This window comes from Kogia breviceps, chromosome 2 (genome assembly GCF_026419965.1).
Source record: "Kogia breviceps isolate mKogBre1 chromosome 2, mKogBre1 haplotype 1, whole genome shotgun sequence".
Lineage (NCBI taxonomy): Eukaryota > Metazoa > Chordata > Mammalia > Artiodactyla > Physeteridae > Kogia > Kogia breviceps.
Window position 1 is genome coordinate 140,118,040 of NC_081311.1, and position 20,118 is coordinate 140,138,157.

A 20,118-nucleotide genomic window follows, 5' to 3' on the forward strand; every position below is an offset into this window, starting at 1 on the left:
TTCCTGGAATAAACCCCACTTGATCATGGTATATGATCCTTTAATGTGCTGTTGGATTCTGTTTGCTAATATTTTGTTAAGGATTTTTGCATCTATGTTCATCAGTGATATTGGCCTGTAGTTTTCTTTCTTTGTGACGTCTTTGTCTGGTTTTGGTATCAGGGTGATGGTGGCCTCATAGAATGAGTTTGGGAGTGTTCCTCCCTCTGCTATCTTTTGGAAGAGTTTGAGAAGGATAGGTGTTAGCTCTTCTCTAAATGTTTGATAGAATTCGCCTGTGAAGCCATCTGGTCCTGGGCTTTTGTTTGTTGGAAGATTTTTAATCACAGTTTCAATTTCAGTGCTTGTGATTGGTCTGTTCATATTTTCTGTTTCTTCCTGGTTCAGTCTCGGCAGGTTGTGCATTTCTAAGAATTTGTCCATTTCTTCCAGGTTGTCCATTTTATTGGCATACAGTTGCTTGTAGTAATCTCTAATAATCTTTTGTATTTCTGCAGTGTCAGTTGTTACATCTCCTTTTTCACTTCTAATTCTATTGATTTGAGTCTTCTCCCTTTTATTCTTGATGAGTCTGGCTAATGGTTTATCAATTTTATTTATCTTCTCAAAGAACCAGCTTTTAGTTTTATTGATCTTTGCTATTGTTTCCTTCATTTCTTCTTCATTTATTTCTGATCTGATCTTTATGATTTCTTTCCTTCTGCTAAATTTGGGGGTTTTTTGTTCTTCTTTCTCAAATTGCTTTAAGTGCAAAGTTAGGTTGTTTATTCGAGATGTTTCCTGTTTCTTAAGGTATGATTGTATTGCTATAAACTTCCCTCTTAGAACTGCTTTTACTATATCCCATAGGTTTTGGGTCGTCGTGTCTCCATTGTCATTGGTTTCTAAGTATTTTTTGATTTCCTCTTTGATTTCTTCAGTGATCACTTCGTTATTAAGTAGTGTATTGTTTAGCCTCCATGTGTTTGTATTTTTTACAGATCTTTTCCTGTAATTGATATCTAGTCTCATAGCATTGTGGTCAGAAAAGATACTTGATACGATTTCAATTTTCTTAAATTTGCCAAGGCTAGATTTGTGACCCAATATATGATCTATCCTGGAGAATGTTCCATGAGCACTTGAGAAAAATGTGTATTCTGTTGTTTTTGGATGGAAAGTCCTATAAATATCAATGAAGTCCATCTTGTGTAATGTATCATTTAAAGCTTGTTTTTCCTTATTTATTTTCATTTTGGATGATCTGTCCATTGGTGAAAGTGGGGCGTTAAAGTCCCCTACTATGATTGTGTTAGTGTCGATTTCCCCTTTTAAGGCTGTTAGTATTTGCCTTATGTATTGAGGTGCTCCTATGTTGGGTGCATAAATATTTACAATTGTTATACCTTCTTCATGGATCGATCCCTTGATCATTATGTAGTATCCTTCTTTGTCTCTTGTAATAGTTTTTATTTTAAAGTCTATTTTGTCTGATATGAGAATTGCTACTCCAGCTTTCTTCTGATTTCCATTTGCATGGAATATCTTTTTCCATCCCCTTACTTTCAGTCTGTATGTGTCCCTAGGTTTGAAGTGGGTCTCTTGTAGACAGCATATATATGGGTCTTGTTTTTGTATCCATTCAGCCAGTCTGTGTCTTTTGGTGGGAGCATTTAATCCATTTACATTTAAGGTAATTATCAATATGTATGTTCCTATTACCATTTACTTAATTGTTTGGGGTTGTTCTTGTAGGTCATTTTCTTCTCTTGTGTTTCTTGCCTAGAGAAGTTCCTTTAGCATTTGTTGTAGAGCTGGTTTGGTGGTGCTGAACTCTCTCAGCTTTTGCTTGTCTGTAAAGGTTTTAATTTCTCCATCAAATCTGAATGAGATCCTTGCTGGGTAGAGTAATCTTGGTTGTAGGTTTTTTTCCTTCATCACTTTAAATATGTCCTGCCACTCCCTTCTGGATTGTAGAGTTTCTGCTGAAAGATCAGATGTTAACCTTATGGGGATTCCCTTGTGTGTTATTTGTTGTTTTTCCCTTGCTGCTTTTAATATGTTTTCTTTGTATTTAATTTTTGACAGTTTGATTATTATGTGTCTTGGCATGTTTATCCTTGGGTTTATCCTGTATGGGATTCTGTGTGCTTCCTGGACTTGATTGACTATTTCCTTTCCTATATTAGGGAAGTTTTCGACTATAATCTCTTCAAATATTTTCTCAGTCCCTTTCTTTTTCTCTTCTTCTTCTGGGACCCCTATAATTCGAATGTTGGTGCGTTTAATGTTGTCCCAGAGGTCCCTGAGACTGTCCTCAGTTCTTGTCATTCTTTTTTCTTTCTTCTGCTCTGCAGTAGTTATTTCCACTATTTTATCTTCCAGGTCACTTATCTGTCCTTCTGCCTCAGTTATTCTGCTATTGATCCCATCTAGAGTAATTTTCATTTCATTTATTGTGTTGCTCATCGTTGCTTGCTTCCTCTTCATTTCTTCTAGGTCCTTGTTAACTGTTTCTTGCAATTTGTCTATTCTATTTCCAAGATTTTGAACCATCTTTACTATCATTATTCTGAATTCTTTTTCAGGTAGACTGCCTATTTCCTCTTCATTTATTAGGTCTGGTGTGTTTTTAATCTTGCTCCTTCATCTGCTGTGTGTTTTTCTGTCTTCTCATTTTGCTTATCTTACTGTGTTTGGGGTCTCCTTTTTGCAGGCTGCAGGTTCGTAGTTCCCATTGTTTTTGGTGCCTGTCCCCAGTGGCTAAGGTTGGTTCAGTGGGTTGAGTAGGTTTCCTGGTTGGGGGGACTAGTGCCTCTGTTCTGGTGGATGAGGCTGGATCTTGTCTTTCTGGTGGGCAGGTCCACGTCTGGTGGTGTGTATCGGGATGTTGGTAGCCTTATTATGATTTTAGGCAGCCTCTCTGCTAATGGATGGGGCTGTAGACCTGTCTTGCTCTTTGTTGGGGATAGGGTGTCCAGCACTGTTCTTTGCTGGTCCTTGAGTGAAGCTGGGTCTTGGTGTTGAGATGGAGATCTCTGGGAGATTTTTGCTGTTTGATATTGCGTGGAGCTGGGAGGTCTCTTGTGGAGCAGTGTCCTGAGGTTGGTTCTCCCACCTCACAGACACAGCCCTGACGCCTGGCTGGGGCACCAAGAGCCTTTAATCCACACGGCTCAAAATAAAAGGGAGAAAAAATAGAAAGGAAAGAAAAGGAAGGAAGGAAAGAAGGAAGGAAGGAGGGAGGGAGGGAAGTAAGGGAGGAAGGAAGAAAGGAAGGAAGGAAGAAAGCAAGAAAGGAAGGAAGGAGGAGAGGGAGGAAGGAAGGGAGGACAGAAGAGAGGAAGGAAGGAAGAAAGGAAGAAAGAAAGGGAGAAGACAAAATAATAATAAATAAAGTATATAATACTTAAATAAATAATAATAAATAGTAAATAATAAAGTATAGTTATTAAAATAAAAAATAATTATTAAGAAGAAAATTTTCTATTAAAAAAAAACACAGAAAAACGGGTCGGTCTAACCCTAGGACAAATGGTCAAAGCAAAGCTATACAGACAAAATCTTACACAGCAGCACACACATACACACTCACAAAAAGAAAAAAGGGGAAAATAATAGTATATCTTGCTCCCAAAGTCCACCTCCTCAACTTGGGATGATTCGTTGTCTATTCAGGTTTTCCACAGATGCAGGGCACTTCAAGTTGATTGTGGAGCTTTAATCCGCCGCTTCTGAGGCTGCTGGGAGAGAACTCCCCCTCTCCTCTTTGTTCGCACAGCTCCTGGGGTTCAGCTTTGGCCTTGGGCCCGCCTCTGCGTGTAGGTCGTCCGAGGGCGTCTGCCCTTCACTCAGACAGAACGAGGTTAAAGAAGCAATTGATTCGGGGGCTCTGGCTCACTCAGGCTGGGGGCAGGGAGTGGCACGGGTGCGGGGCGAGTCCGCGGCAGCAGTGGCCAACGTGACGCTGCACCGGCCCAAGGCGCGCCGCGCGTTCTCCCGGGGAAGCTGTCCCTGGATCCCGGGACCCCGGCAGTGGCGGGCTGCACGGGCTCCCGGGAGGGCCGGTGTGGAGAGTGACCTGTGCTCACACACAGGCCTCTTGGTGGCGGCAGCAGCAACCTCAGCGTCCCACACCCGTCTCTACTGTACGTGCTGACAGCCGTGGCTCACGCCCGTTTCTGGAGCTCCTTTACGCGGTGCTCTTAATCCCCTCTCCTCGTGCCCGAGGAAGCAAAGAGGCAAGAAAAAGTCTCTTGTCTCTTCGGCAGCTCCGCGCCCATTTCTGGGGCTCCTTTAAGCGGCGCGCTTAATCCCCTCTCCTCGCGCCCAGGAAGCAAAGAGGGAAGAAAAGGTCTCTTGCCTCTTCGGCAGCTCCAGACTTCAACCGGACTCCCTCCCGGCCAGGCTTGGCGCACTAGCCCCTTCAGGCTGTTTTCACTCTGCCAACTCCAGACCTTTCCCTGGGATCCGACCGAAGCCCGAGCCTCAGCTCCCGGCCCCCGCCCGCTCCGGCGGGGGAGCAGACAAGCCTCTTGGGCTGGTGAGTGCCGGTCGGCAACGATCCTCTTCGGGAATCTCTCCGCTTTTTCCTCTGCACCCTGTGGCTGCGCTCTCCTCCGCGGCTCCGGAGCTTCACCCTCCGCCACCCGCAGTCTCCGCCCGTGAAGGGGCTTCTAGTGTGTGGGAACCTTTCCTCCTTCACAGCTCCCTCCCACTGGTGTAGGTCCCGTCCCTATTCTTTGTCTCTGTTTATTCTTTTTTCTTTTGCCCTACCCAGGTACGTGGGGAGTTTCTTGCCTTTTGGGAGGTCTGAGGTCTTCTGCCAGCGTTCGGTGGGTGTTCTATAGGAGAAGTTCCATGTGTAGATGTATTTCTGATGTCTCTGTGAGGAGGAAGGAGATCTCCGCGTCTTACTCTTCCGCCATCTTTAAGCCGTCTCTAGCATTGCTTTTTAAATGAGTGAATTGCGTTAGAATAAAGTTCTTGTGTAGTTATGGAGAATTTTCCTCCCTGATGCCCTGAATGCATTTTGTTTGGTCATCTTTAAATTCCAACAAGCCAGTAAGGTCAATAGCATTTATGTCCATTTTGCAGATGAGGTACTAAGAGGCTAAGCGGCAGGAAATGTGTAGTCACAGCATCTTAAAGTTGGCAGGGACCTTAAAGAGCCTCTCAACTAATGGTTCTCACCCTTTACCTGCTTTCACACTGGTTTCATGCAACAAACCTCCATCAAGTACATCTTTCACTGCACACAGTTGCTCACACATTGGGAAGGAGCATGACTCCTAGGAGAACAGCTCAGAATCTCCAGGCAAGAACAGCTGTAATGTCCCACATCACCACCCTCTTGAAAAACTCACTATATCAGTCCAACCCCCTGTTTCACAGATAAAACATGGCAGCCCAGGGGGCTAAGCAATTCACCCAAGGTCACATACCAGTAAGTCCCAGAACTTGAACTATGCCCAGGCCTTCTGACCCCAAGTCCAGTGCTGGTGTCACTACAGCTGACCGGCCCTTTGCACGCTAACAGCAGGTACCGGAACCAGGTCCCCAATTTAGAGAGCCAGGCAGAGCTGGGGATGAACACCCCAGAATCCACTGCCACGAGGAATCAAAGACCCATTCACAATTAGTATAGTAAAAACCAGCACTATCTGGTGTCCCATATCCTCAAGCATTTAAAATGTCATTCCAATCTTCAAAGACACTCTTCTGTTCCATTTTTATCTGCTTTTACCTAGGACATTGTTTCCCAGCTTCCGAGGAGTTCACTAGGTGATTTGCATCTCATTAGGAGCTCCAGAAATGACATCTCCCAGCCTGCTGCCTGGCGCTGTGGGTCCACTAAGCATTAGATCCAGGTCTTAGATTTTTTTTTTTTCATGTTGACATTTTTGAAAAAGCTGAATTAATGCTGTTTTCCCACTGGGCACAGTTTGGGTGGCCATTTTGGCCTTTATTCCTGCCCCCACCCCCCACAAGACCAAAGTTAGAGAAGAGCCATTGTCGGGGAGGGTACAGAGGAAGTCAGTCATCCCACATGAAGACACCTGGCTGGAAAGGAATATTGTGAGACATCAAAATAAGCAGTTAGAAAACTCCTAAAAGCAGAGAGATGGGACATGATACAAACAATCTGACCAATATGCAAAGTAAAACAAAAAGAAAACCAACAGCAAACCCATTAGAATCTGTATAACTGATTTTTTTTTTTTGACTAGTTTCAAATCTCCTGACAGCTGAGTTTTAGGCTTTGCTCTAAAAGGAGTCTTACTAGGTCCAAATGGCTTTTCAGTTTTGTCATGCATTCATACTGAACCCTCCAGAAGATCACTGAGTAGCATCATACCTCTGGAAACCAGACATGTTTCCATGATCAGCAAAACTGTTCTCTTGGAATAAGAGAAATTATTTTCCCAGTGTCCAGGGAAATTAATGTTTGCTTTGGGCTCAAGCCATTTGATGCAGCTTCCAGTGCAAAGAAAATGCTTGACGATGCCGGGGGCTCTACTGGAGATGCTTCCCCTTCCCAGAATTCCTTCTTCCATCTCAAAACCTCTCTGACCCTAGGCCAACTTTTCAAGATGCAGCTAGCTAATCTGCAAAATCAACCTAAGCTCTTAGGAAAGAGTTAAATCGGTTTTTCTAACCCTGGCTAAAAATTAAAATCATCTGAAAGAGGGAGGGTCATTTTTTAAACAATAAAAATGCCAGAGACCTAACCCTAACCAACTGAATTAGGATCTCCAGGGATAAGGCTGTCTTTCAAAAGGCCTTCAGGTGATACTAATGTACAACCAGGACGGAGACTCACTCTCATATAACAATAACCACAACAACCCCTTAGGCGCACCTGCTCTGCCTCGGGTGCCATGCTTTCTCTTTTCATACATTATCTGTCATCCTCACTACAGCCTTACTTGCGTGATCATCAGTGAGTTCAAACTTCTAACAAGTGCTAGAGATGGGATTCATAGTCAGGTTTTTCTGACTTTCTTTTTCTTCTGTAACATTCATGTTTCTCAAAGTGTGGGACATGGACCTCTGGTGGTCTGCAAGTTGATTTTACATGGTGTGTGGATGTGACCTTAAATAACACTGAATTGTGTAGAAGAAAGTTACTCCTTTTACAATCCTCAGTTTAAATTTTCAGGTTAAGGAGAAAGTCGTAGTGATATTAGTATGTCTTAAACTCCTTTCACATTTACTCACCTGTCTTTTTAACAAACCTTTAAGAAGCTCAGAATGTTCTGTGGGAAACAGAACCTAGCTCAGCTGTGAGAATATTGTTTTGTTCTTACTGTATTTACTTTACGGTTTACTTCTATTTATGGCAAATGACACGTGTTTTCCCTTTACAGTAGTAGTTTCATTTTTAAAGAAATGTATTTAAGAGAAAAAGAAATTGGCTGACTTTAAAATATTAAATAAAGAATAGTACAGGTGTCTCGAATATAGCAAAAAATAAGTGGCAGATGAATGCAGACGTTTGAGAAATACTTTCCCACACATGGTAATTTTGAAAAATGGGCATCTCTACACCTATCAGCCAATGGGACCCCTCATCCTTTCACACCAGACAGGCAACTAGTTCCATCCTTTTTAGGTCCAGCCGGGAGCTTTGAACTTTGCTGCTGCTTGCAACTCAAGAGGAATCCTGAAACACAAATGGCTAATAATATGGGAAGGGGGAAAGGAAGGGCACTTACCCTCTCAAGTAATCAATGAAATGCAAATCAAAACAAATGACGTGCCATTTTTTCACCTATTGAATTGTCAGGCTTTTTCTTAAAGGTGCTGACCCATGCTGGTGAAGGCCTTCAAAAACAGGTAATCTCAGGTACAGGTGGTAGAAGTATATTTTGCTACCCACTTCCTAGAAGGCAATTGGAAATAAAATTGTAAGTTTTTAAAATACGTATAGTCTTCGGCCAGTAATTCCACTTCTAGGGATTTATCCTAAGAAAATAATGTGAATTTTCAAAGATCAAACTATAAGTATGTTCCTCACAGCATTGCTTTTTAGAGAAAAACATTGGAAACAACTTCCATGCCCCAGACAGGAAATTGTATAAGTTAATCATGGTTCATTCATAAAATGAAATAGCATGCAACTATTAGAGATGATGCCATTTAGACTAAACTGAAAGACAGATAAGAAACTTGTTCCATCATTTGCTACTACTATGGGAATGGGATTGGATTTTTTTTCACTGCTTATTTGAACATCATGTTCATTCATTACTTTAAAAAATGTAACTCTAGAAGTATAATACTATTTTTAAAGTAGATTGAATCATGGGAAAACATTTATGACTTTATTGTTAAGTGTGGGGAAAAGTAGTAACAAATTAGATGAATGATTAAGTTTTGGTTTTGGTTTTTTTGGCCAAAAATGTGAATACATATTCCTAGAAAAAATATTGAAAGGATATTAAGAAAAAAATACTTAATGAACCTTGTTTTTAAAAGGCCAATGTCACCCCCCTCCTTGGTAGACTAAGGTTCCCCAGCGATGTCCCAGGATAAGAAAGTCCTTGGCAATAATATTCCAATTGACAGAAACAAAGAGTGGACCACAGTGATGCAACAGACCTTAACAAGAATGATGAATAGTAACCATTCATTCATTCATTTATTCATTGTTTGTTGAGTGTGTGCCAGGACCTGAGCTGTGAAATCGTTTCAGCAGAAGTTATTACCACTTCCCTAACTAATAAGGGGAGAATTCCATATAGAAAATTTATAACTCCACCATCTTCCACAGGCACTAATTTAACTCAGGGATGTTTTCTTTGTAGCAATTTTGCAATTTTGAAGAAGATTGTTCATGACATAACATGGCAACTGGGAAAATTTGTAGCTTTCCTTTCATCTTAGAAAGGAAGATCTGAATTACATGCACCCCAGGAGAAAATCTCTCTTTCTGGTGGTGTGTGTGTGTTTTACAAAAGCCTACTGAATTCCTTCATCCCTCCTGAAGTTAGATGTGGTAAGGTGAAAACTTATAAGAACGTCTCATTTAAAGAAAAAGCATCATAATAGAGGCCATGGCCTGGGCCTTGAGGTTTGAATCAAAAGACCTGAGTCCAAGGCTAGGCTCTGAGGGGAGACCAGCAGAGGGGCCCAAGCTACCTGGGCTTCAGACCCCTAAGATATAAAAGCAAGGAACCTAACCACAAAGGTTATCATCCTCCATGTCATAACTTAGAATTGCAAATTTGAACTCCCAGACATAATTTCTCCCCTTCTACTCCCTGTCAAGGCTCTGAGCATCCCTGACATAGCCCATGCCTCAGTAGATCAGGAGCAAATGCTTTACAACACATTGGTTGTTTATCTGAAATTCAAATCTAGCTCGGAGTCCTTTTTTTCTTTCCTAAATCTGGCAGCCCTAATTCCATAGATTTCATAATTCCATAATTTTCCAAAGACTGCATTTTTAAGGTAGTACAGATTATTGCAGACTTTCTGCCAGTGTGGTTCTTATTGGGAAGGGAAGATTTAAGATGGTCTAGTACCGTGTCTCTCAGCCGTGGCTGCACATTAGAACCACCTAAGGAGATAAAATATATGTCATATATATATATATATATATATATGAGATAGATAGATAGATCTATCAAGGTCCTGATCTGAGCACGGGTATTTTAAAAAGCTGAACATCTACTGTAGTGTGAAGAGAATGACCCTAAGTAGGGTGTATCTCGTAACTCTATATAGGATTTGCCATCTGTAAATCTAGAACACTGAACACTCTGTTTGCCTCAAGGGCTCAGGGGGATGTTTTACTTGGAAAGTGACCCTGGGAATGCCTCATCCACAAAATGGCAATCAGATCAGCAGTCATACTGCTCAGAAAGTATCCATGTCTGCAGGGGCCCTCAAGGACGGTGCAAAGACTATGGCTCTCCCAGTATGCCCTCTCCCAAGAACCCTGCTCACTGCCTGTCCACTGCTCATGGACCTGGAATCCATACTGTCCGACCCAGGACGGGGAATATTTGGGCTGCATGTGCCATCGTGCCATCCCTGTGGTTGTCCTTCCCCCGCTGCAAACCCAGCTAGGAAATTTACCAGAGCTCGCACATCTGTAATGGGTGATGGAAAGTGAAACTAAGTGTTAGGGGACAATGTTAGGCAAGAGCATTTGTGGCCAAAATAGCTGTAACTCAGCAAGTCAAATAGAGCAAAGGAAGTCATTTCCTTCTTCATCTCTGAGACCCCGAGAGAAAACAGAAAGCCTCATTTGTAACTTAAAATTGTGTTTGAATTAGGGTTGCCAGATTTAGGGGGGAAAAAGTACACCTGGATAAATCTGAATTTCAGATAAACCAATCACTTTTTAATATAAGTATGTTCTGAATATATACTTACACTCAGGAGGTATTGGTTGTTTATCTGAAATTCAAATTTAACTGGGTACCCTGTATTTGATCTGGCAACTCTAGTTTGGATATACCTGCATATTCAATAAAGAAAATTGAAATATTAAATTTCCAAACCAGTTGTTTAAAGTTATGGAACAAAGCTATCAACTAAATTCAGCCATTTGTCTCTCACCAAGGACTTGGCCAATTGTGCCGCTACACAATGATCGGGAATTAGGGAATAAGGAGTATGCATTTCCTGGTGCTCTTGAAACTCTCCATATTTCTTCCATTTTCTGACAGATTTATCTCCAGTTTATTATGGAGTTCTGTGACAACTCAGAAGAGAAGGGTGTGTTCAAGATCTCAACTATGAAATCAAAAAGTGCAGGGGGAAAAGAAATGTACAGGGTTTCCTGAAAGGAAAGAGAACCTATGTTAAGTTCAAACTGGTATTCATGATATGATATACTTTTAAAAAGCACAATAGGTAGGTAGCACCCAGAGTATTACAAACTGGAGAATTTGGCTTGGCTTAACAAATATGTATGTGAAACAGAAGTTGGCTACTTACAGAATATGAACATCATTTTTTTCAAAGTAATAATTCATATTCTAATGTATATCTTCAAACTTGAACTGCTCAGTTTATCTACATAAACTAGTCAAATGAACTAGGAAAGTGCCAGATAACCCTATTGTTTTGTATCTCCTATGAGCAGAGTGACTGGCTCAAGAGCCAAAAGACAGGGGTTAAGCTTCCACTCTGCCACTTACAGATTTAGCCTTTCTTACCTATAGTTTCTTTATATATTGAAAGAAATCATAATTTTTATCCTACATGCCTCATTAATTTTTTATTTTTAAATTTTTAAGGGAAAAAATGATGACAAACTTCTCAAAGTGCACACATACTTAGATTTAATCAGTGTGCCATATGCTATTTTGTATTTGCTTCTTTTTCTGAATTTTGAATTTTCATCTGTCAGTATCATGCCCATATTTATCCTCATTGGTGCCTTCATGGTATGACATCATATTTATATCTCAGAGTAACTTGTCCCCAATTATCAAATCTTTATCATGTTTCTAGCTTTTTTCTGTTAAAGAAAGCATTGTTTCTAGCTTTTTTCTGTTAAAGTATTATATCCATCTTCATACAACTGGTATTTTGTTCTCTTTTGGTTTACTTTGTTGGGACATGTTCCTTGGAGCAAGTTGCTTAGCTTTTGTTATCTATTGTCAGATAACTTCAGGAGAAGTGTAGCCTATGGACTCATCTGTGTACCTGGGGCCTCTCCCACATTGTCTTTTTACTTTTTGATTTATCCTAATTAATAGAAAGACAGTAGTAATTGTTTTAATTGAAGCTCTTTGTCAAGGTGGCTGAATGTTTTTCAATATCTCATTTCATAATTGTATTTCAACATGTATAAATATTTCTCCATCTTTCTCCTGCCTCAGCCTTTCCACATTATGGATAATAGATTTCTGTGTCTATATTTTTCAATTTGTTTTTATCTTTCTGTTGCACTTTCATCTTAAGGTTTTGTTACTGTCCATCATATAGAATATTTTACTTGAATATAATTGAACCCATCCTTGTCCCTAATATCTTCTTCCACATTTAAGATATATAGTCTATTTCATTTCCTTCTAAAGTTTTTATGGGAATGTTTAAAATGTTTAACTATATAACTCATCTGGAATTTATTGTGGCTGGTGAGAATCAGGAAGTATATTGAGAAAAGTAAAAGATTTAGAATTTTAAAAAATTAATCTGAGTCCAACAGCAATAGCTATGGCCTTAGGCAAGTCACTTAACCTCTTAAGACTCAACGTCCTCTATTAGACTGAAGGCAGGGACCTTGTCTTTTTTCTTTTTGTCTTCCCTACAATACTGAGAAAAGTTCCTTACATATAGAATAAGTTTTATAAGGTGTATATTTAAGTTACATTTTTTGCATATTGCTATCCAGTTGTTCCAACAGCAGTGATTGAATAATGATTCATTTCCCAATTATTTATTTGGTTGCTTGTGATCGATCATATATCAGTGATACTCAGATTTGTTCCAATGGCAAAGCACCTGGAAGTTGTGGCACTTCTTGCAAAACATCATGAAATATGGAAATATTAAAAGTTAAAATAATGAAAATTAAAATTTGATGCTAAATCAGACACCAGCTTACATTAGATTCTAGTATGATATAAATACCACCAGATACCAACATTTTGTCTTAATTTATGGAAAATATTAAAATAGGTGAAATTCAATCCAATAACTGAATTCTTTCTAAGAATCAGGAAAAGAACACCCACCTATGAAACAGCAAGTTCATCAAGAGTAAAAGTTGAGAACCATGTCTTGTAGTAAGCATTCCCAGTTAAGAATATAAAATAAAAGCTTCTGATCAATTGTAAACTTTACATAAAGTCCAACTGAATGGGACTGAATGTCAGCTGAACCCCAAAACTATTTAAGATCAGTCTTTTGAGTTGTCAAGTTTGGAATTCCTGTAATAGTAGAAAGTCTAAGAGGGAGTAGATGTCAGATCTCCAGTGCATGCTGACACCAGCAACCTTAACTCTAGATGTTTCTGTTCATTTATCTATGAATCAGAGGAGATAACATAAAAGAACCTCACAACCTCATGTTCTAACATATTACAGAATATGAACTTCACAAAGCGTATGGAGGTAGGTATGTTGGAACTATCAGAAAGTACCTTTATCATTTCTGGATTCCTTGTACTCTGAGGATGATGCCAGTACGAGAGGCTGGAATCCTGTTCTCTGCACAGTTCCTGAAGATGTGGACAGGGATGTCTGTTAAGGTTACTGGAACCTTCTGCAAGCACCATCATATGGCTATGCTAATTAATATATTTTCATGGAGCTTACTTTTACTTAAATTTGACTTTTTAAAACATTTTTTTTATCAAGAAAGACAATATGCTGTAGTTTTTATTTAACTGCTAGAACAGGAGGTAAGAGATCTAGGGTTGGGTCCCCGCTCTGCCACTTGAACTGGGGTGTGTCGTTCATTTTTTCCTTTTGTGAAAAAATGGGTATTTAGAATGGATGGTTCCTAAAGTCCTGTAAGGTTCTAATAGTCTTGTTCAAACATAGATATGTTCCAATTCAAAAACAAAAGATGCAAAACTTCATACTTAGGAAATTGATAATTCACTCTTCATTATGGTCCTTGCTGAGTCATTCTTCACTTAGAAAATTCCCCCAGAATTTCCTTGTATAGTAGGAATCTCTAATGAAATCAAACTATGATTCCAAATACAAAGCTCCAACTCTTTTTTATAAATAATTAGTTTATGGTATACCCTTGGTCCAAGAAAGTGATATGTCTTCTCCAAACCATGACGTTCATGAGCAATATTTTATGGCGGCTGTGTATGCGTGCATGCAGGCACGCGCACACGCGTGTGTGTGTTGGCAAGAAGTTAGAACTGCTGAATCCCGATTCAGATATAGTGCCAAAAGGACAGCAGATTTCATGAAAATCATCTGCTTGGAAGGGAAATAAATCATGACTTTGTTGGACCTGTGGTTTCTTAATTTCTAGTACACTCTTGGTCCAGGGTTCCAAAATCAGGACTAACACGGAGAGGCTGCTCCATGAAATCGTGCAATCATCCTTTCCCCTTCTCCTTTACGCTACCTCCAGAGACTGCATGGATCAGTGGCATTGTTCAAAGCATTTCAGAAAATACTAGCTCAAGCCATTTGCCCTCCAAAATGTATCCCCCCAAAATGTATCCCACCAAAAGGTTTGCTTCTCATCTACCCAAGAGTGTGTGTGCTCCAGATGTCTTTGAACTCTCACTGTAGGATGTGGTGCAAACTGCCCCAGATTGCCTTCATTGCCTTAACTGAGTTATCTCACCAAGAGGGCATTCTCTACTCTACAAAGGCTGACGACCAACCTCTACTTCACCAGCAGGGACAAACCAATCTTCTTTCCTTCACTCTTGACTGTGACTCAGATAAGAAAGATGAAGGCAAAGTCCCCAACAGCTGCCCTTTTTTACACTTAGCAATCCGTGTGTGTGTGTGTGTGTGTGTAGCATAATATTTCTAATATTAGCAAAGCTCTAATGTGCCCGTTAAAATAGGACAGAGTTTCTGCTATGTGCATTTATGTGATGAGCAATTTTACACTCAATTTTCCCAAAACCTCAGATGCTTTACAGTAAAGTTTTGCTATCCTGTTGCAGATTCAGAAAATGGTCTTGCACAGAAGCAGCGAACACCTCACCGAAGATGTCAGCAGCCCAAAATGTTGAGTAGTCCTGAGGACACCATGTACTATAACCAGTTAAATGTGAGTTCAAAGTGGCCATAAAGCTGTTTCACTGGCTTTGTTTCCAGTTAATAATTCTGTTATTAATACCTGTTCCAGCCCCTCCAGCCCCGCCCCCACTCTCTTATACTCTCCTCTTGAACATGTGCTTAGGCCCTTTATCTGTTGCTTTCATGTCAGGATGTCTGCCTTCACGGTGAATAATTGATGTGGTTTATCAAAGACGAGCAAGATGCATGCTTCATCAGGCTCACTTGAGCCCTTTGATCAAAAAAATTATGCTGTGACTTCTGATATTATCAGCATCTGCTTGCATTCAACACAAAATCACTTTGAATTAAAAATTAACGACTTGCTGCTTTGCTTTGACTGTGTGTTCTTGGCCCTCTCCACAGGGAACTCTAGAATATCAAGGGAGCAAGAGGAAGCCAAGAAAACTTGGGTAAATATCTGTCTTCTTAGTTCTAAGCAACTGTAAACAGAAGGGGTCCTTTGTGATATAATAGAAAATGCAAAACTTTCCAGAGAGGCTGCTAAAAATATGCAGTGGGGATATCACCACTATTATTGACACTGGAAACTACTTTTCACAGTAGCAAGTATACAAAACTTGAATCTATTCTGTCTGAAAAGACTGAAATTGCTTGCCACCAAAAGACAAGTGTTATTTTTCATAATTATCCCAGGAAATTGTACTGTACTCATAATTTGAGACATGTATCAGGCTGTATAAAACTCTCCCACAAATCAGAGCACTCCATGCAGTGCAAACAGGCCCCTTCCCCCACGTTCCCCTACCTGTGGGCCTGAAAGGTACACAAAGGAGAATTTCCCCCAGTGGTTAGCCGGGGACACTGCGGAGTTTGTGGCTGATTTGCTTGTTAGCATCTCGATTAAGAATAGGAGTGAGACCGGTCAGAATGGCCATCATCAAAAAATCTACAAACAGTAAATTCTGGAGAGGGTGTGGAGAAAAGGGAACCCTCTTGCCCTTTTGGTGGGAATGTAAATTGATACAGCCACTATGGAGAACAGTATGGAGGTTCTTCAGAAAACTAAAAATAGAACTACCATACGACCCAGCAATCCCACTACTGGGCATATACCCTGAGAAAACCATAATTCAAAAAGAGTCATGTACCACAATGTTCATTGCTGCTCTATTTACAATAGCCAGGACATGGAAGCAACCTAAGTGTCCATCAACAGATGAATGTATAAAGAAGATGTGGCACATATATACAATGGAATATTACTCAGCCATAAAAAGAAACGAAATTGAGTTATTTGTAGTGAGGTGGATGGACCTAGAGTCTGTCATACAGAGTGAAGTAAGTCAGAAAGAGAAAAACAAATACCGTATGCTAACACATATATATGGAATCTAAAAAAAAAAAAAATGTTCATGAAGAGCCTAGGGGCAAGACGGGAATAAAGACACAGACCTACTAGAGAATGGACTTGAGGATACAGGGAGGACAGGGAAGGGTAAGCTGGGACAAAGTGAGAGAGTGGCATGGACATATATACACTACCAAATGTAAAATAGATAGCTAGTGGGAAGCAGCCGCATAGCACAGGGAGATCAGCTTGGTGCTTTGTGACCACCTAGAGGGGTAGGATAGGGAGGGTGGGAGGGAGGGAGATGCAAGAGGGAAGAGATATGGGGACGTATGTATATGTATAACTGATTCACTTTGTTATACAGCAGAAACTAACACACCATTGTAAAGCAATTATACTCCAATAAAGATGTTAAAAAAAAAAAGAATAGGAGTGAGGTAGGTAATTGGTACTAGTCTGAGAACTAAAGAAGGTCAGGAAGGGAACTTTCTCATCTAGAGGGAACCAGACAAGTTAATTCACATAAATTAAGTTGCAATATGATTACAATTTCCAGATACCACTAAATTGGGCCCATTATTAGTGTGTGACCTAGATGTGAAAGGCTTTGTGGGGGACCCTGAGCTACCGTAAGCTGCCCCCCAACTCAGTGTTTGGGCCCAACCCTGTTCCAAGTACTCACACAACTTAAGCTGCCCCATTGATGACTGCTGCACTTGTTTTCTTTTTCTGCTGAAACTCTTTCCTTTGTTGCAGCCAAATCAAAGTGCTTGATGGGGAAGATGACTATTACAAATCTCTGTCACCTGTGGGCTCTATCCCCGAGGAGGACAGCTCAGCCCACCCTCTCTTTTTTTCTTCATCCTCAAAGGGAGCATCTTCTGCTAAGCACTGAGCCATACTTCCTGCCCCCCAAGTCTTTTGAGGGTAAGAAAAATCATGGTAATTGACTGATTGTCATTTAATAAGAAAGTCATGCAATGGGGTTAGCTTCTATGGACATGTGGTCTGTTCTGGAGCCTTACTGAACAATTTTCAGATTTCAAACCATTTACTCCTACCTCTATCACCCTCCCCACATCTGCTGTGTAGCCTGACCTAGGCAACGTCTCCTTTCCTCATCCCATGGGTACCTGTGGGACATTGAGCACACCTCCACTACAGCAATAACCATCATTCATGCCCCCAACATCTAAGAGGGTATCAGTCTCACGTGTGGACACTGATGGTAATTCTTTATTTTTCCCACTATGTCATTCCATGCAGAATCCGCCCCTGTGAAAATCCAGGGGTCCTCTTCCTCCTCGCGTCTACACTGCATCCCCTTTCCCTTTGCTGGTCTTTTCTACCCCATCCTGCCTCTCCCCAGGGTCAGGACTCCATTGCTGAGTGCCCCCATCCTTGAGGAGTACACTCAAGGTCTCTGAGGCCAGGATAATTTTTCATGCTCAGGGGAACCTGAATCTTTCAGGTTCTTCCTTTAAGACAAATGAACCCCTCTCTTGCTAATTATTATCCTGATAAAGCCTTTGCCTCTTTATTCTGCCTTACCAAAACACCCTCATCAACTTGGCAGTAAAAAGAAAGGAATGAGACGGAAAGAAAATCTGGACCTGTCAGAGTCCGTGTCACATCGTTTTGTAACTGTCCATTCTCTGGTTGGCTGTCTCCATGAGGCTGTGAGTGGCTGCAAGGGAAGCATTTTGTCTCGTCCACCTTTCTGTGCACAGAGCCTAGCACAGTGCCTGGCACAGAGAGGACATCCAGTAAATGCCCACCCTTGAGTGAGTGGAGAGACTTAGTTACACAACATATCTGACAGGAAAGTTACTTTCAATTATATGTGATAGACTATTAATCACTTTTCTTACACCATAAGCTCTGATTTTTCAATGAAGTTTGGGCTAGTCCTATTGTAATGATGTTTTACCATATATTATATTACTCAGTGTGATTCAATACAACAAGCTTTTTGAGTACCTACTCTGTGCACAACAATATGTGAGAGATTGCTGTGTGATATGAAAACCTAATCAGACCCTTTCTCTAGAAAAGATGTTCTTAACATTCTTCTTGAGGGGCGCCTTCAAGATGGCAGAGGGGTAACACATGGAGATCAAATTCCTCCCCACAGATACATCAAAACTACATCTACATGTGGAACAACTCCTACAGAACACGTACTGAACACTGGCAGAAGACCTCAGACTTCCCAAAAAGCACCCTCAGGCGACCTACATGCAGAGGCAGGGCCAAATCCAAAGCTGAACCCCAGGAGCTGTGTGAACAAAGCAGAGAAAGGGAAATCTCTCCCAGCAGCCTCAGGAGCAGTGGATTAAATCTCCACAGTCAACTTGATGTACCCTGCATCTGTGGAATACCTGAATAGACAAAGAATCATCCCAAAATTGAGGGGATGGACTTTGGGAGCAACTGTAGACTTGGGGTTTGCTTTCTGTGTCTAAATTGTTTCTGGTTTTATGTTTATCTTAGTTTAGTACTTAGAGCTTATTGTCATTGGTAGATTTGTTTATTGATTTGGTTGCTCTCTTCCTTTTTTAAAAATATATATTTATGTTTTTTTTCTTTTTTCTCTTTTTGTGAGTGTATATGTGTATGCTTCTTTGTGTGATTTTGTCTGTATAGCTTTTCTTTTGCCATTTGTCCTAGGGTTCTGAATGTCCTTTTTTTTTTCTTTCTATAGTTTTTAGCACTTGTTATCATTGGTGGATTTGTTTTTTGGTTTGGTTGATCTCTTCTTTCTCTCTCTTTTTATATTACTTTTCAATGTTTTTATTTTTAATAATTTGTTCTATTTTAATAACTTTATTTTATTTTTCTTTCTTTCTTTTTTAATTTTTTCTTCCTTTTCTTTTGAGCTGAGTGGCTGACAGGGTCTTGGTGCTCTACCCGAGTGTCAAGCCTGAGACTCTGAGGTGGGAGAGCCTAGTTCAGGACATTGGTCCACCAGAGACCTCCCAGCCCCATATAATATCAAATGGCAAAAGCTCTTCCAGAGATATCCATCTCGATGCCAAGACCCAGCTCCACTCAATGACCAGCAAGCTACAGTGCTAGACACCCTATGCCAAATAACTAGCAAGACAGGAACACAAAACCACCCATTAGCAGAGAGGCTGCCTAAAATCATAATAAGTTCACAGACACCCCAAAACACACCACTGGACATGGTCCTGCAAACCAGAAAGACAAGATCCGCCCTCATCCACCAGAACACAGGCACCAGTCCCCTCCACCAGGAAGTCTACACAACCCTCTAAACCAACCTTAGCCACTGGGGACAGACACCAAAAACAACGGAAACTACGAACCTGCAGTCTGCGAAAAGGAGAACCCAAACACAGTAAGTTAAGCAAAATAAGAAGACAGAGAAATACACATCAGATGAAGGAGCAAGGTAAAAACCCACCAGACCAAAGAGGAAATAGGCAGTCTACCTGAAAAAGAATTCAGAGTAATGACAGTAAAGATAATCAAAATCTTGGAAATAGAATTGAGAAAATATGAGAAACGTTTAACAAGGAACTAGAAGACCTAAAGAGCAAACAAACAATGATGAACAACACAATAAATGAAATTTAAAATTCTCTAGAAGGAATCAATAGCAGAATAACTGAGGCAGAAGAACAGATAAGTGACCTGGAAGATAAAATAGTGGAAATAACTACTGCAGAGCAGAATAAAGAAAAGAATGAAAAGAATTGAGGACAATCTCAGAGATCTCTGGGACAACAAAAAACACACCAACATTCAAATTATAGGGGTCCCAGAAGAAGAAGAGGAAAAAAAAAGGGACTGAGAAAATATTTGAAGAGATTATAGTTGAAAACTTCCCTAATATGGGTAAGGAAATAGTCAACCAAGTCCAGAAAGCACAGAGAGTCCCACACAGGATAAATCCAAGGAGAAACATGCCAAGACAGATATTAATCAAACTATCAAAAATTAAATACAAAGAAAAAATATTAGAAGCAGCAAGGGAAAAGCAACAATTAACATACAAGGGAATCCCCATAAGGTTAACAGCTGAACTGTCAGCAGAAACTCTGCAAGACAGAAGGGAGTGGCAGGACA

General features: G+C 40.5%; 1 protein-coding gene across 1 annotated transcript in view; it reads left to right on the forward strand.

The window, feature by feature from the left end:
* Window positions 1-18,340, forward strand: part of MYO3B (myosin IIIB) — a 473,243-nt gene extending 454,903 nt beyond the window's left edge. The window contains exons 35-38 of the mRNA XM_059053510.2: window positions 14,594-14,700; window positions 15,075-15,121; window positions 16,780-16,950; window positions 18,158-18,340. Of these exons, the coding sequence (XP_058909493.1) occupies window positions 14,594-14,700; window positions 15,075-15,121; window positions 16,780-16,918 (293 nt within the window). The 3' untranslated portion in view covers window positions 16,919-16,950; window positions 18,158-18,340. The remainder of the gene's footprint in view (window positions 1-14,593; window positions 14,701-15,074; window positions 15,122-16,779; window positions 16,951-18,157) is intronic.
* The last annotated feature ends 1,778 nt before the right edge of the window (window positions 18,341-20,118 follow it).